General features: G+C 39.6%; 1 protein-coding gene and 1 non-coding gene across 2 annotated transcripts in view; both read right to left on the bottom strand.

Moving 5' to 3' along the window:
* UBAP2 (ubiquitin associated protein 2) overlaps window positions 1-15,917 on the bottom strand; it is an 85,457-nt gene that overhangs the window by 12,756 nt on the left and 56,784 nt on the right. Inside the window, exons 12-17 of the mRNA XM_045562965.1 lie at window positions 14,928-15,117; window positions 11,153-11,366; window positions 7,450-7,724; window positions 6,644-6,813; window positions 4,466-4,679; window positions 1,318-1,357 (exon numbers count right to left, since the gene is read on the bottom strand). Coding sequence (XP_045418921.1) covers window positions 1,318-1,357; window positions 4,466-4,679; window positions 6,644-6,813; window positions 7,450-7,724; window positions 11,153-11,366; window positions 14,928-15,117 — 1,103 coding nt within the window. The remainder of the gene's footprint in view (window positions 1-1,317; window positions 1,358-4,465; window positions 4,680-6,643; window positions 6,814-7,449; window positions 7,725-11,152; window positions 11,367-14,927; window positions 15,118-15,917) is intronic.
* Window positions 14,722-14,804, bottom strand: LOC123646802. The gene has a single exon (XR_006738050.1). It is a non-coding gene; the product is annotated as a small nucleolar RNA SNORD121A (small nucleolar RNA).

Raw genomic sequence — 15,917 nt, 5'->3', positions numbered from 1 at the left:
CTTGAGCCTCCTGCAGGATTCCCTCAAAGGCCAGTGGCAAGCACTCGAGTCTCTAAAAGGAAAGTGAGTCGAAAGCAAACACAGGCAGTAACAGGGTCAACACACAGCTAGGTCAATTCTTACAAAGGCTTTTACATTCATGAATCCTTTTTACTGACAGTCTATTCCAGGTATGAAACCTGTTCTTAGAGAAACCGGATGACGCCACAGATATACCACACTAAAAACTGAGACCCCAAAGGGTGCCTCCCTAAGTCTTGGATGACAATAACAGGTTTGCAGCAAGCCTCCCTTTTTCTCAAACAACAAATGGGGAAGAGAGGTGGAAATGGAAGAAGAGAGGATGAGACTTAAATGCAGTCTACGTTTTCCAGATACTTTAATTCTCGACCCCATGCCTGGATAAAAGAAACCTGCAACAACTGCTGCTAGAATAAGCAGCTCAGTCATCCAATAAAGCTCAGAGCTACCACTGTATCTCCAAACAGCCCCCCCAAACCAAATCCTGATGTGCCCCAAATCTGTCATTGCAATTACAACTGAGGTTCACCTCTGGTCTGCTGAAGCTCCATATCCACAATCCCAAAAAATTCCAATTAAAAAAAGTCTTTCTGGCTCCCACACCCAATTGACAAACTGAATGAAGAAAGCAAACCACTATAAATAATCACAGAAAAGCTACCAAGCACAAGGGAAAGAAACAAATAAAATGCATTCACCTGCACTATCATTAGTGATCACTGAGCTGGGGACACTGCTGGAACTCATTTTTTTCCCCCAAACATCCACAGTGAACATTTTATCTTTCTTCCTAAGCAACAGTCCTTCAAGTCCTGAAGACAATGAGCATGTCTTTCCTGAACTAGGACAAGAATTTTTTGCTTTAAAAGTTCTTCATAATATTAGTTTGACAGCCCTTCCACCAACCTGGAACCCTGTGTCATCTTTTAAATGCATACTCCACACTGCACTTGTGATACAGCCTGACTAGGGGAAGAATATGAGACTATCACCTCCCTTCTTGCTGTAGCTTTGACATTTCTGCTAACACTACCAGCTACCACCTACTTACATAGGAATCTCTAATCGACCCTCTTAACCCTGACAAGGAAATAGGAGTTGGTTTCTTTTAACCAATGAATGTGGCTTCTCTCTGTTCCAATGATGGATAAGAAGCAGTTACCAGAAAACATGTAAAAGGGCTGTTTTGGAGAATTAGCCATTTGCCAATTGGTGTTATCTATATCACATTAGCTGTGTCCTTTCTCTCTTTGGTTTCCACCAGCCATGGTGAGAATAGTGAACTGATATACTTACTGTCTAGTGTCTGATGACTTCGACCATCACCATGTCCATTCTATAAGGAACAGAAGAGAAAGTAAGAAAACCCACAAAATCAAATGATTACCTAGAAGACTTTCTACTGGGATTCAGCAACAAACATATAAAATAGAGATAATCATGGAATAACGATCTGTTTTACTCTATTTCTTAATAAAGGGAGGCAATAAAACATATAAATGCCATGTAACAGACATTTTTTGAAAACCAGATTTGGTATTTGGAGAAATAACACGGGAGCAACGTAAGACTCAAATCACAGGAAGCAATAAAACATTCCTAAAACAATTACTAAAACGTCCAAATATACAAAGAACTCAAAGTCCTATGAGAGTTAAATACACCATCATGTCTCATGTAAGTTGTCTCCTGAGTGCTACTCAAGCAAGAAAGAAAATGTTTCCAAATTATTTAAAAAATAAAAAAGGTAACTCCTATAACAAGAGTTGTCATATTTTATATTATTAGCAAAATGATTCTCAGAGAATAAAAGGTGCTTCCTTGAAACATGGCTTCTCTGATGTAGGTGAATAGAGAGTAGGTTAGGACACTTGTGGTAGCTATAAAAAGTGCAAAAACTGAAAATAACCAGTTGAAGCTAACGTAAGATATTTCAATGGAATTAACATGCAAAAAAAAAAGAATCCTCAGAAAAATGACTTTTGCCTCCACAGCATAAGCAGGGGAGCCATGGCATGGAGCAATCAAAAGTAGAAACTGGCCAGGTGCAGTGGCTCGCGCCTGTAATCCCAGCAGTTTGGGAGGCTGAGGCAGGAAGATTGCTTTGGCCCAGGAGTTTGAGGTTGCAATAAGCTACGATCATGACACTGCACTCTAGCCTGGGCAACACAGTGAGAGAGAGAGAGAGAGAAAGAGAGAAAGGAAAGGAAAGGAGAAAAGAAAAAGAGGGAGGGAAGGGAGGAAGAAAGGAAGGGAGGGAGAAAGAAAAGAAAAGGAAAGTAGAAAGAAAAGGAAAGGAGAGGAGAGAAGAGGAAGAGGAAGAGGGAAATACAGACAATAAAACAGAACTACCCAGGGGCAAAATCTCTGAAGTTAGAAAAAAGATTTCAGCCAAGAAAAAAGGGAGACACAACATACCTCACTAAATATAGAAATATAGGTATAATCAATGTTCTAGTCTTTACCTCAGTCTAAACTAAGGTCCACTCCCTACTAAATATTACAATAAGCTATGATCACTCCAGCCTGGGTGACAGAGCAAATTTGCCTCTTATACCCCAAAACAAACAAACAAAAAAAAAAAAAACACCAAAAAGAAAAAGCACCAAACAGCATAGGAAAGGGGCCAGGCAACAGCAATCATCATACATGAAGAATATTCCATTCCACCTTGAAAATCATTTCAAATGATGGACATTCCAACACAGCAGAGGGGCCATATTATTTGGGTTGGGGAAAATTCCAGACAAAGGAATAGCAGTAGCAAAAGCAAAGAACTATCAAGGGTCAAGAGAGAACATAAATCTAGAGAAGAAATGGAAATCAATTAACTAAGCAAGGAAGGAGGTGAGAAATGTGGCAGCAAGGAGAGTAAGAGGTCAAGTTGGAAGAGGAACTGAGGTGTCCTGCAGGTGACCGGGATTGACATGTGGATAGAACATGGTCTGATTTATCTTGCAGAAAAGGACAGACCAACACTGTCCAAGAAAACTTTCTGTAATAATGGAAATATTCTATGTCTACATGGTCCCAGGCTATAGCCATTAACCATATCTAGCTAATAATAAGCATTTAAAATGTGGCTAGTGTTTCTAAAGAACTGAATGTTTATTTAATTTTAATTAATTTAAGTTTAAATAGCCACATGTGGCTAGTGGTTGCCATATTGGCAAGTACAGAAATATATTTCATATTAAAGATGAGAAATCAAGAATATATGGCTTTTTTAAAAAAATGAGTAAACTCAGAAAAATAAACAGGTGAAAAAATGATAGCAAAAAAATTTTCTGTATGTAGAAAGCATATAGAGGATGGTAACTGACTCAGCTGACCTGGAAAAGCCAAATCCTAAGCCAGTAGTAGGGAAGATCAGAGAACAACCCAACTTACGTCATCAAAGAACCATACCAAACACCTCAGTGCTGATTTACACTAGCTAACTCTGGAAGTGCGAGTGGAGGTGAGGCTAAATGTAGGAGGATTGGCTTAAAATCTGCAGAGACCTAGATCCCCTTGTCTTCTGGAGGATGATTTCTCTCCTTCCAGCTTCCCCCACAGGCTCTACACATCACTGGGAGGGCAACATATGGCTCGGCTAAGGTACTATAAAAAAACAGATGGATCCAGTCAATGTGGACAAAGTGAATAATGTAATGCCAGCCTTCTCTTACCATTAGGGTCTCAGGACTCTAATGGACAGAGGTGTGCCCTACAAGAAAGAGACTGGAAGAATCCTCCCCGGGAATCCACACGAGCTCAGTTACCCTATGCCCCTCCACACTGACTGACGATAGTCAGTCAATTTACCAGTATTAAGAATAAGAAAAGGAAGCCAGGTGTGGTGGCTCATGCCTGTAGTCCCAGCTACTTGGGAGGTGGAAATGGGAGGATCGCTTGAGCCCAGGGGTTCAAGATCAGCCTGGGCAGTACAGTGAAACTCTTGTCTCTACAAAAAATAATAGAAAAGGAGAAAAAATATGACAAAGAGATCTGGCTTCTTTATTTATAAGGTGATATTTTTAACAAAAGTTGGGTGGAAAATATGTAACTTTAACACAACAACATCTAATGGTGATGCAGCAGCAAGTACAGTCACAGAAAATGAGTCAATTATGGAAGAGAGGAGTTCAGGAAATACTCAGAGAGATGGGCAAGGTCAAATCATGTAAAAGTACCCAGTACCACAGCCAAAATGCTTATGCTACACTGAGACTTGGATTTCTCACCCGAGTTTATGTGCCTGCAGATCCAGCCACATACCCGAGTGCACAGGTGCTACTATAGAGAAGCCCACTATGCCCACATTCAAGGAATTACAATGACTCTACTCAAAAAATCAGCCAATTTCTAAAGTAAACTCTTATCCAAAAAGCATAATTTACCAAACTAAACACTAACTTCCAAATAAGACATCCTAAGAGAAGAAAACTGAAACACCATTTACCATGGTGGTTCCTGGAGCTGCCTCCGATGGACTCACAGGGCTTTGGTATGCGATCCTGTTGTGCACAGAACTCTGGTCATAGGAGGAAGACGTTGTTACTGGACTCGTGGAGCTGAGGGACGAGCTGGTCAGACTGGAGGAGGTAATGACGGAAGTTGTATAGGTGGAGTTCTGTACTGCACTGGTCACTGGTAAAGAGGTATTCAAAGCCTCACTAAAAAGAGTAAAAGGTATTATACATAAATTTATGTCACTTTACATAGCTTCATGAAATAGAACTAGTTCATCAATTTATTGTCATATGCTTTATTTATTATTTATTTTAAGCACTGACTATGCAGAGTGAGGTAATTTTATTTACATATTTATTTATCGAGACAGGCTCACTCTGTCACTCAGGCTAGTGTGCAAGTGGCATCATAATTGCTCACTGCAACCTAAAACTCCTGAGCTCAAGCAATGCTCCTTCCTCAGCCTCCCAAGTAGCAGGGACTACACCACCATGCCCGGCTAATTTTCCTATTTTTTGTAGAGACAGGGTCTCGCTCTTGCTCAGGCTGCTATCATGTTATATATTAAATAAGCATGTAACTACAAATTTACAGCTCTCCGTTCTTTATTAAAAGAAAAGCAATTCCCACCCACTCCACAAAATGAGACTCACCTAATTTAACTGTCAGCCAGGAGGATATCTTTAAAAATACTGAAGATTCTTTAAGGAATCCAGGCGTATGAGACCAACTTTAAAACAAGAATGCAGCCAGGCATGGTTGCTCAAGGCCAGCAGTTTCAGACCAGCCTGAGCAACATAGAGAGACTCTGTCTCTACAAAAAATACAAAAATTAGCTGGGTGTGGTGGCACACACCTGAGGTCCCAGCTACTTGGGAGGGTGAGGCGGGAGGATCACTTCAGCCCAGGAATTTGAGGTGGCAGTGAGCAATTATGACGCCACTGCATTATAGCGCAGGTGACAGAACAAGTTCCTGTCTCAATTAATCAATCATAAAATAAGAACACAGTATCAAGTTTTGCCTCTGGAATGTGGAAAAATTAACTAATAAAAAAATCTGAAATCTGAGATTTTCTATTGATAAAACATTTCACCAAAGGTAAATTAGTGTTGCTAAGATGTCAAGAAATTGGACCCCTCATAGATTATTGGTAGGGATTTAAAATGCTGCAGCCACCATGGAAACTGTTTGGCAATTCCTCAAATGGTTCAGAGTTACAGTATAATCCAGCAATTCTATTCCTAGATATGCATCCAAAGAACTGAAACCACATAAACCTTGAATCCAAATATCCAAAGCAGCATGATTCATTATGGTCAAAAAGAGGAAACAGGCTAGGCTCACGCATGTAATCCTAGCACTCTGGGAGGCTGAGGTGGGTGGATCGTTTGAGCTCAGGAGTTAGAGACCAGCCTGAGCAACAGCAAGACCCCATCTCTACTAAAAAAAATATAGAAAGAAATTAGCTGGACAACTAAAAATATATACAGAAAAAATTAGCCGGGCATGGTGGCGCATGCCTGTAGTCCCAGCTACTCGGGAGGCTGAGGTAGGAAGATCGCTTGAGCCCAGGAGTTTGAGGTTGCTGTGAGCTGGGCTGATGCCACAGCACTCACTACTCTAGCCTGGGCAACAGAGTGAGACTCTGTCTCAAAAAAAAAAAAAAAAAAAGAAGAAGAAGAAGAAGAAGAAGAAACAATCCAAATGTCCACCAACTAATGAATGGATAAGGAAAACATGTATGAGCACAATGAAATAAATGGCAATAAAATGGATACAGACAACATGAATGAACCTCGAAAAGCTTCTGCTAAATGAAAGAAGCCAGACACAGAAGGCCACATATTGCATGATTATAGTTACACAAACAAAATGTCCAGGATAGACAAACCCAGAGAGGGATTATTGGTTGCCAAGGGACAGGGAAAGGAAGAAATTGGGGGTTCTCTGCTACAGGTATGGGGTTTCTTTTGGGAATGATGTTAGACAGGTCTGGAATTAAACAGTGGTGATACCTGCACAAACCTATTAGCATAGGGTATATTCTCTCCACCATTTCTTAGGCTCTGATTTTTGAAGGTTGTTGTTTTCTTGGGGTTTTGGGGGTTTTTTTGGTAAGAAAGGACTAAATTCAGTCAAAACCGTAGGAGTGGGAAGTTGTGTACCTTAAAGCCTTAGAATACAAGCTGATGGGAATCTGATTACTATTTTCACTGGTTGGAGTGGATCCAAATTCAGAGAAAGAGGGTTCTGATCCAAATTCCAGAGCTCCAAACTGAACATTTAATCCTGTGACATCTGCTGAACCAGGCATTTCCACTGCAGAAACTGGGATCTGAAAAAGCAAAGCTGTCATCTCAGGAACAAAGATCAAGGACTCCAAGTCACAAAAGCCTATAAACAACAGAGCCAAACAAGCAACTAGGTTCCCTGGGCAACACTGGCAGGAACAAGGAGTGAGAGACAGAAGGGAAGAAAAAAGGAGTAAGACATTTTAAAAAAGAGAGTAAAGGAAAAAGAGCAAAGTTAAAAGTTAACAGAGGATTGGTCAGTGTTAATGTCACCACCTGCTTCTTGGACCACTAGAGACAGAGCTGTGATGGCGAGTGGGTGACGAGGGAGAGTGTACACTGAGCCGACTGCTCTATTTTCAGGGACACACCACGACGAAAGCATAACCTGGCCAAGGAACCACGCTTTCTCCAACTTTGGGATACAACAAAATATACAAGAACAGATTCTCTGAGCCAGATCTTGAAATCTGTATTTGAATTAAGGTTTTTGGCTCTCAGCACAAATGTATTCTCTCTAATATTAGTCCAGTCACTCAGAAATGGCCAAATCCTCATAAAACATTAAGCTATGTGCTTGAAAAATACTGAATCACAGTTTCTGAGACTTAATATCTCACAACTTGAGCTGTTAAAATAAATCCACCTTTGGGACCATGACTTCATGTTGGAATGCCCACCTTAGACGCTGGAGGTATCCGCCGCTTGGAAAGTTTCATGTGCTTGGGCTGTGGTGGGTGGGCAGACACAGTGATATTTTCAACGGTCATGCTGGGAAGCTGCAGAAGTTTGTTCACAGTGGAGGTTCTGTCTCCAGGCGCTGATTCTCGGAGTTTTGCCTGGGAAGGAAAGGACTCCAAACCAGGAGGAGGTACAGTGACTGCCCGGGTCTGATGCTGCTGTCGCTGGCTCAACTGGCTAAGAACTGGAGACGGCTCAGGCTGAGATTTGAAGTCTATGATATATGCAAACAAACAAACAAAAGTAATCAACAATTATTTGGGAACAAGAGCTTGAAACTTCCTCTGCCATTATCACTGATCATGATGGGTCCCATCACCTTCAGTTTCTCCAAAATCATCATCTAAATTTCTTAAGTGACATGCATTAAAAAAAAAGATAATATCTGATATGGGAATATGATATGATAAAGGGAAAAGGATGCCCCAATAGGTCTGTACCTTGTTTGCTATGAAGAGAGGTGATGTGGTACACGCTAAAGCCAATGGGGTGGGTAAGCACAGTACTGAGGTGCTATACACACCTGGCTGTTAGCTAACAGAAGTATGTTCTTATTGTTTTATGCATTTTATACATAATTAAGGAATATATGAGATGTTACAAAATCCGAAAGGCACAAAAATATGTATGAAGAATATAAATCACCCTTCCACCCCATCCCAATACTTGATCCACAGAGGCAAACAATGTAGTTTCTTATGCATCTTTAAAGATACTGTAGCAAAATACAGACATATACATACAAACACACATACACACCATACATACACATACACACACACACACACACACACACACACACACACACACACACACCTTACTTTCTCACAAACCACTTAATTTTCAGAGACTGTTCCACATTAACATGCAAACAGCTACTTCACACTCATCTTTATGACTACATAGAAATCCAGGGTACAAAACCAATACTGCATTAATGGACTTGTAGGTTTTCTAATCTCTTGCTATACAAAAATCCAGTAAAGAATGCATTTGTGGCCAGGCGGGGTGGCTCACGCCTGTAATCCTAGCACTCTGGGGAAGCCAAGGTGGGTGGATCGTTTGAGCTCAGGAGTTCAAGACCAGCTTGAGCAAGAGTGAGACTCTGTCTCTACTAAAAAAAAAAAAAAAAAAAAAAATTAGATGGACAACTAAAAAATATATATATATTTATAAATATAAAAATTAGCCAGGCATGGTGGTGCATGCTTGCAGGCCCAGCTACTTGGGAGGCTGAAGCAGAAGGATCGCTTGAGCCCAGGAGTTTGAGGTTGCTGTGAGCTAGGCTGATGCCACGGCACTCTAGCCTGGGCAACAGAGTGAGACTCTGTCTCAAAAAAAACAAACAAACAAACAAAAAAAACCAAAAAAGAATATTTGTATGTAAGACATTTTGTACAAGTACAAATACATTTGTAGTATCAATTGCTAGAATAGAATTGCTGGTTCACAGGGTAAATAAATGTTTTAAATTTTGACAAATACTATAAAATCACTACCCAGATAGAACATATCCTATTTAACATGCTCTAATATCAAACTTTATCTTTCCTTGTCTGATTGGTAAAAATGATATAAAAGAAATGCAATCTAAAGTGATATAAATGCGCTTAAGCATTATTTCTTATACTTAAGCGTGCTTTTCTTATGGACTATATTCATATCTCTGTGGTCATTTTTTTTTAACCTGATTGTTGATCTGCTTTATGTTTAGTTACTCCTTTTATATTAAGGAAATCAATTCTTTTGTTTATGATACAATTTTCAAAAATTTTTCAGTTTGTCTGCATTCTGATTTGGTCATGGCATTTTCTGTCATACCTAGAAAGGACCCCTTCACACAGAATATACAAAAATTCTCCTAGGTTTTTCTACTACTGTTCTAAATTCACTATTTATGTTTAACTATTTGACCAGTTGGCATTTTGGCACTAGGATACAACCTAATTTTCCAACCATATATCCAATTGCAATGAACCATTTTCTCACAGAAGTCCTACCATAGGACAGAGGTCAGAAATCTTTCTCTGTACAGGGCCGGAGAGTATATATTCTAGTCTTTGAAGGCCAACTGTTAACAACTAGTCAACTCTGCCTTTGTAGATTGAATGTAGCCAGACTTTGGCATCTCTGGCTGAGTTCCAATACAACTTAATTTATAAAAAACAGGCAGCAGATCCAGTTTAGATAAATCCATTTTTGAACTTGATTATTAGAGGCATGTACCATAAAGACAGGCTTCATAAAGAAGGTGGGAATAGCATGTTTATATCTAAAAACCCCTATCATTCATTAGTAAATGAAGAAAAAATTAAGATAGGCACAACTGCTATCAAAAAGACCTGTGTAAACCTTGGACCGTGGGCTGATCCATTATACACAAAGGGTGCCAAAACACTAACTAGTAAGAGTGGTTTACTGTGCCTAGAATGTCTAGACAAACAATGTGGTTTTTGCTCAAAATCTGTTTTCCAACCATCCTGGGACAACATAGCAAGACTCCATTCTATACAAAAACAAAAAACCTTGGGCACTGAGTCTCTAATGAATTTTCTTGGTAGATACTACCTCAAACCTCAGAACAGCCTCAGGTACTTCCAAGACAGTAGGCTATCTCACTGAGCAGAGAAACTTGCTCTCCTGTCTCGAAAAATGTGCTAAACATAAACCACACAACCAAGTCTATGATTAAATAGAACTGCTATTCCTTAATACAGAGCAGCATATGAGCACTGATAGGGAATGGTGGTTTAATGTCACAATTTCTGTGAGAGTTTAGTTTAGAGAAAACATCCACCTTAGACAGGGTGCCTTTAAAATACAACAACAGAAGGTAAAGCTTCACCAAATCATGGCGGATACATACAACGTTAGAATAAGATAGCATCACAGAAGGTGTGATTTAAAATGTCTACATTCCACCTGCTGTCACAACCCTATTCTAATAGAGCTCAGAAAATTCTGTTGATACATTTACTCAAAGTGTTAGATACTCATAATTGCATGCTTCTACCATGCTTTTGTACATCTCTTCAAGGCATGTACTACCACTGCTCTTACTACTAATAATATCACCAAAAACAAATAAGTGCAGGATACACAACAAAAGGAAGACGTTTAATTTAGAAACTCTGCAAGACTTCTACTAAGAAAAAACATCTCTAAGGCCAGGCAGCACAGTGGCTCACACGCCTGTAATCCTAGCACTCTGGGAGGCCGAGGCAGGAGGATCACCTGAGAGCAGGAGTTCAAGACCAGCCTGAGCAAGAGTGAGACCCCATCTACTAAAAATAGAAAAAATTAGCTGGGTGCATGCTTGTAGTCCCAGCTACTTGGGAGGCTGAGACAGGAGGATTGCTTGAGCCCATGAGTTTAAGGTTGCTGTGAGCTAGGCTGATGCCACAGCACTCTAGCCTGGGCAACAGGGTAAGACTCTGTCTCAAAAAAAAAAAAAAAAATTAAATAAACAAACATCTTTGTGGTCAGGATCCACATCCCAATGTCAACTTGTTTTGTCTTTTATGGTCCCCACACTGTAGTCAACTTCCACATCTTTGTGGTCAAGTTCACAAGTCAACATATTCTTCTTATGTTTAGCATGCTTTCCATAGGGGCAAACCAGCACCGAAAATATATACTTACCAAAATGACTGAGCACTGAGGACTGGGATGCTGAGGGCTTGAGGTCCCAAGAAGTAGTAGTTATAGGGGGACTCGTACTATTCTGCTGTGAACTTGGGGTAGTAGTAAATTGGCTCAAACTTGGGGCTTTCAACTGGTCCAAAATCTGGGAACTGGTGATGTTCGCCATTTTTGATGGCGTAAGCTCTCCGAATCCTGATCCAAGTACAGATGACTTTAAAGGGAAATAAAAGAACAAATCCTCAGCAATACAGAATTTCTACCCCAGGCTTTAAAACACACCAAGTGTTTTCACAAGTATTTTAAAACCTGTAACTGAGAACATAAGAATTAGTAAGATTGTCCTTAGAAAATACTCCATGAAAATATCACTCTGTGTTAAGAACTGACTAAATAAATCCACCAATCTTTCTGGATGCTGACATAAGAGATTAATGGGAAGGGTGAATATTTGCCATGAATTGATTTTTTTTTAAATGGTATTAGTGACTAATGTCTGTAATCCCAGTATTTTGGCAGGACGAGGAGAGAAGATTGCTTGATGCCAGGAGTTCGTGACCAGCCTGAGCAACACGGTGAGAATTCATCTCTACAGAAAATAAAAAAGAATTAGCCAGACGTGGTGGCATGGGCCTGCAGACTCAGCTACTTGGGAGGCTGAGGCAGGACGACTGCTTGAGCCTAGCAGTTCAAGGGTTCAGCAAGCTATGATTGCACCACTGCACTCCAGCCTGGGCGACAACACAAGACCCTGTTTTAAAAAAAAAAAAAGCGATGTCACAAGTTCACAATTAGATACTACTCCTGTCTCAGCCTCCCATGTAGCTTCGACTGCAGGCACATGCTACTGCGCCTGGCTACTTTTTCTATTTTTAGTAGAGACAGGGTCTTGCTCTTGTGCTCAGGCTGTAAATACTACTTTTTTTTTTTTTTTTAACTAAAGAGCAATATTATTTAGTAAATCAAAAGGTATGTTTAACAAGTAAAACCACAATTATTTGCTTCATCTGTGAACCACAACAATCATCTTTAATGATTAGAACACATTTGGTCACAGAACAGTTCAACTGTGAGGTCACCCTGCAAGATCAAACACAGGTTATAAAACTTAAGCACTTAATATTCCAAAATCTGACACTGAAATACACAGGCATTTGAGGTTGAGCAAATACCCTGGACACTGCTGTGTTCAAGTTGTTTAGATGACTAAGAACACTAAACACACTCCAAAAATAAGTACACTAAAAACAATGTCACTCCTTCCCCTTCCCTATCTGTCTTGTCAGGTCATATATCAAGATCCAAAGAGAAGGAAAACCTATGACTACAAAATACAGTGCAAGATCAACTGCACTTTTACATATAAATATCATTCTGGAAGATTAGTGCTTTGTCAAAAATAACATTTCAAATCCATCTAAGGTCAAAAACAGAAATACTTTGCATTCCTCCCAAAAGGATAGATCAAGTAAGTTGAAATGATTATTTCTGTCATCAGTATTAAAAAACGGAGAATAGCCCAGTTTTTGTAAGGAAATGTAAAATTTTACCACTGCTCCCGATTCTTTGTTCATGCTGACCATTGCACCTCTCTTACGTTACTACCAATCCGCCAAAACCCAGCTCAAACCCACATGTTCAGTGAATGCTTCCCACATGATTCCTTTCTTCTTCCTCTCTTTTGCTGAGATTATGCACCAGCTAGTTTTATCAAAGGTACTATCTGTGTGCTTAGAACACAATGAAATCACTGAGTCAATGACTACTCCCTTGCCCTAGGTAACACTTAGCACAGGGCCTCTCAAGTCCACCTGCAAATTTAAACCCATTGGTGGACTTTTAAAATGTGTACGTTAATACACACACAGCCATGCATGTACATATAAACAAACATACACATTACCCAAATCCCAATCTCAAAGATGCCAACTTGTTTTGTCTTGTGTGGCCTCTGGCATTGTTATCATCATCATCATCATTATGGTTGTTGATGCTATTTATTAAGTTCCCCAATGACTGTAAAGGGCAGTAGGGTTGAGAACCACTGCTCTAATACAATGCTAAACAAACAATTCTTACTCCACTTTCTCAAGGTGTTGGTCATGACACAAAGGTCATGACCTGAAGATCAACATAAAATTTCAAGTCCTATCTATTAACATAGTGGCCAGGCAAAGATTTCAACAAGTCAGCAAGGACATGACATCATTATACCAATAGCAGATGAAAAGAAAGAAGAGGTGCGTGGTGATGTCTAGGGAGCCAAAGATAGATAAAATGAAAAGAAAGAAAGAAAGAGGAGGAAAGGACATTAGTGGTTCAATGAAAATTGAGGGATTTCATTAGGCATTCTCAAAAGAGAGATGGGGCCATGCCTTGGGCTGTCCCACTACAAACACTGACACCATCTCGGATATCAGTGACACTAAAAGTGCCAAGTCCCCAAACCAACAGCATGACATGATTATGCCGAGTAGAAGATAGCAATGAAAAGCTTGCATATTCAATTCTCAATTTTATCAGCATCCTGGAAATGATCTGACGCAGGTAGGGGAGAAAATTCTGTTTCTCACCAATAGATTTCAGGTAAATCACAGCAAAGAACGATCTAAACTAATGATCACTAGTGAAAGCTGTAGGTCTGTGTTCATATTTCTTTCAACCTTCCCACAGCAGGCTCAGAACTTCCTACCCTTGGGCCAGGCCTTTAGTTTCCCATTCTGCAGCAACACTCTTTTTCACAAGCTATGCTTTAAAAGCTTCCACTCCCAGCAGCCTATCTTCATATCCTTCACTAACAGTTCCTGGAGTTCTTTCTGATGGGAGCTTAACTCTCACAGGAAGTCAGAGTAGTACATGCAACACTGTATGACACAATTTCAGTGAAAACACATCCAAACTATAAGGGCCTCTATTACATCAGTTGGCATTTTAAGAAAACATAGCATTACTTTATGGAATACAAAAACAAAACAAAATGCAAAGAATATAAGCACATAGGCAGACTTAGAACTGTTTTGCATGACTTCATAGCAAGCCAATAGTTAACAATTGCATTCAAGTAAACTAAAAAACAAATGAGAAATTTAAAATAGTAAGTATAGATACAAACTTTGTTTTTTTTTTTTTTTTTTTGAGACAGTCTCACTTTGTTGCCCGGGCTAGAGTGAGTGCCGTGGCATCAGCCTAGCTCACAGCAACCTCAGACTCCCGGGCTTAAGCGATCCTACTGCCTCAACCTCCCGAGTAGCTGGGACTACAGGCATGAGCCACCATGCCCGGCTAATTTTTTTGTATATATATTTTTAGTTGGCCAGATAATTTCTTTCTATTTTTGGTAGAGACGGGGTCTCACTCTTGCTCAGGCTGGTCTCGAACTCCTGACCTCGAGCGATCCACCCGCCTCGGCCTCCCAGAGCTAGGATTACAGGCGTGAGCCACCGCGCCCGGCCCAAACTTTGAAACAAAATCCAAGAAAAATATCATTAATAAGAAGAAAAGGATGCTTCTGGCTGACAGAGTGATCATTAGTTTAAAAGAACAAATCATAAAGGAAAGTTTTCATATTCGTCCAGGAAAACTCAAGAGTAGTTAAATTCGACGATGGAGTCATCAGATATGTGCTTGGAAATTACCACATCGTTTTCTGGACTGAAATATACTCCAGAAATTTTTACATTTAGAAAGAAATTGTAAGACATGTGTCATATTCTAGAAAATGTTTGCTAATCGGTACATTGCTTAAAGTCTCATACTGAAATTAAAAGTGAGTTACCAGGCTCTGAGGAGTATAGGAGTTGACAGCAGCGGAGCTTCCCGTCCCTGGTGCTATCTGATTATTGTGTTGCGAATTTGTGAAGACAAGGGCTTGGCCAAAGCCCTGCTGTTGGGAGGTTTCAAAGGAGTTGATGCCTGAGGCTTGACTGGGAGGAACAGGCTTCTGGAGCAAGGCTACCACATCAATGCTAAGCAGACAAAAAGCAAATGAGGAACCCATCATAAGCAAATCTTACCAACAAATGAATTTGAGAAGTGAATCAATATAAAATTATACTAAAAATCATCTAAGTGAGAACCTTTGGAAAATGGGGTTTCAGGGAACAAAAAAGAGGGCATCGATCAAAAACCAAAGTAAATGAAGCCACAGAGACTGAAGCGGGACTTTGCAGAAAAGAAAAATGAAAAGGGGTAATGAGAAATTTTCACAGAAATGACAATGATGACTCATATGAAAACCTGGAGCAATAAAGTAAACTTAAATGATTTTCTGAAGTTTGGCTCATTTTTTTTAGAATATTTTACTCCATTTATTACTTGGAACCAGAGTTTCCAGTAGATCCATATTTTAGGGAATGAAGATCTCAGCCAAAGTAGACAATTCAGTAAGTGTCACATTTATCTTAAATATTCATACATGTTTTGCATTCTATCTCATAATAAATTTATGTTTATGCATACACCAAATAATTTCCTATCTTAAATACTGAGGAATAAATGCACATTTATGAATATATATATATAAGCATAATACTATAATAATATATGTGTATGTTAATAAATACACCATTAACTAGAACTCTTTTAATGTCCCCAGAAGGACAGATATTCCAATATGAGAAGCATGGACTAAAACCTGAAAGCATCAGGAATAAATCATGTTCCAGATAAAGACTACCTGACATGAATGAGCTTCTAACTTACAATACCAACTCTTATCCAAACTTACCTAGTATAGCAGAACTTGCAAGAAAGATGCATGAGATTT

This window comes from Lemur catta, chromosome 10, assembly GCF_020740605.2.
Source record: "Lemur catta isolate mLemCat1 chromosome 10, mLemCat1.pri, whole genome shotgun sequence".
NCBI lineage: Eukaryota > Metazoa > Chordata > Mammalia > Primates > Lemuridae > Lemur > Lemur catta.
The sequence above is the reverse complement of the archived record's forward strand: the minus strand, read 5'-3'. Positions and strand labels throughout refer to the sequence as shown.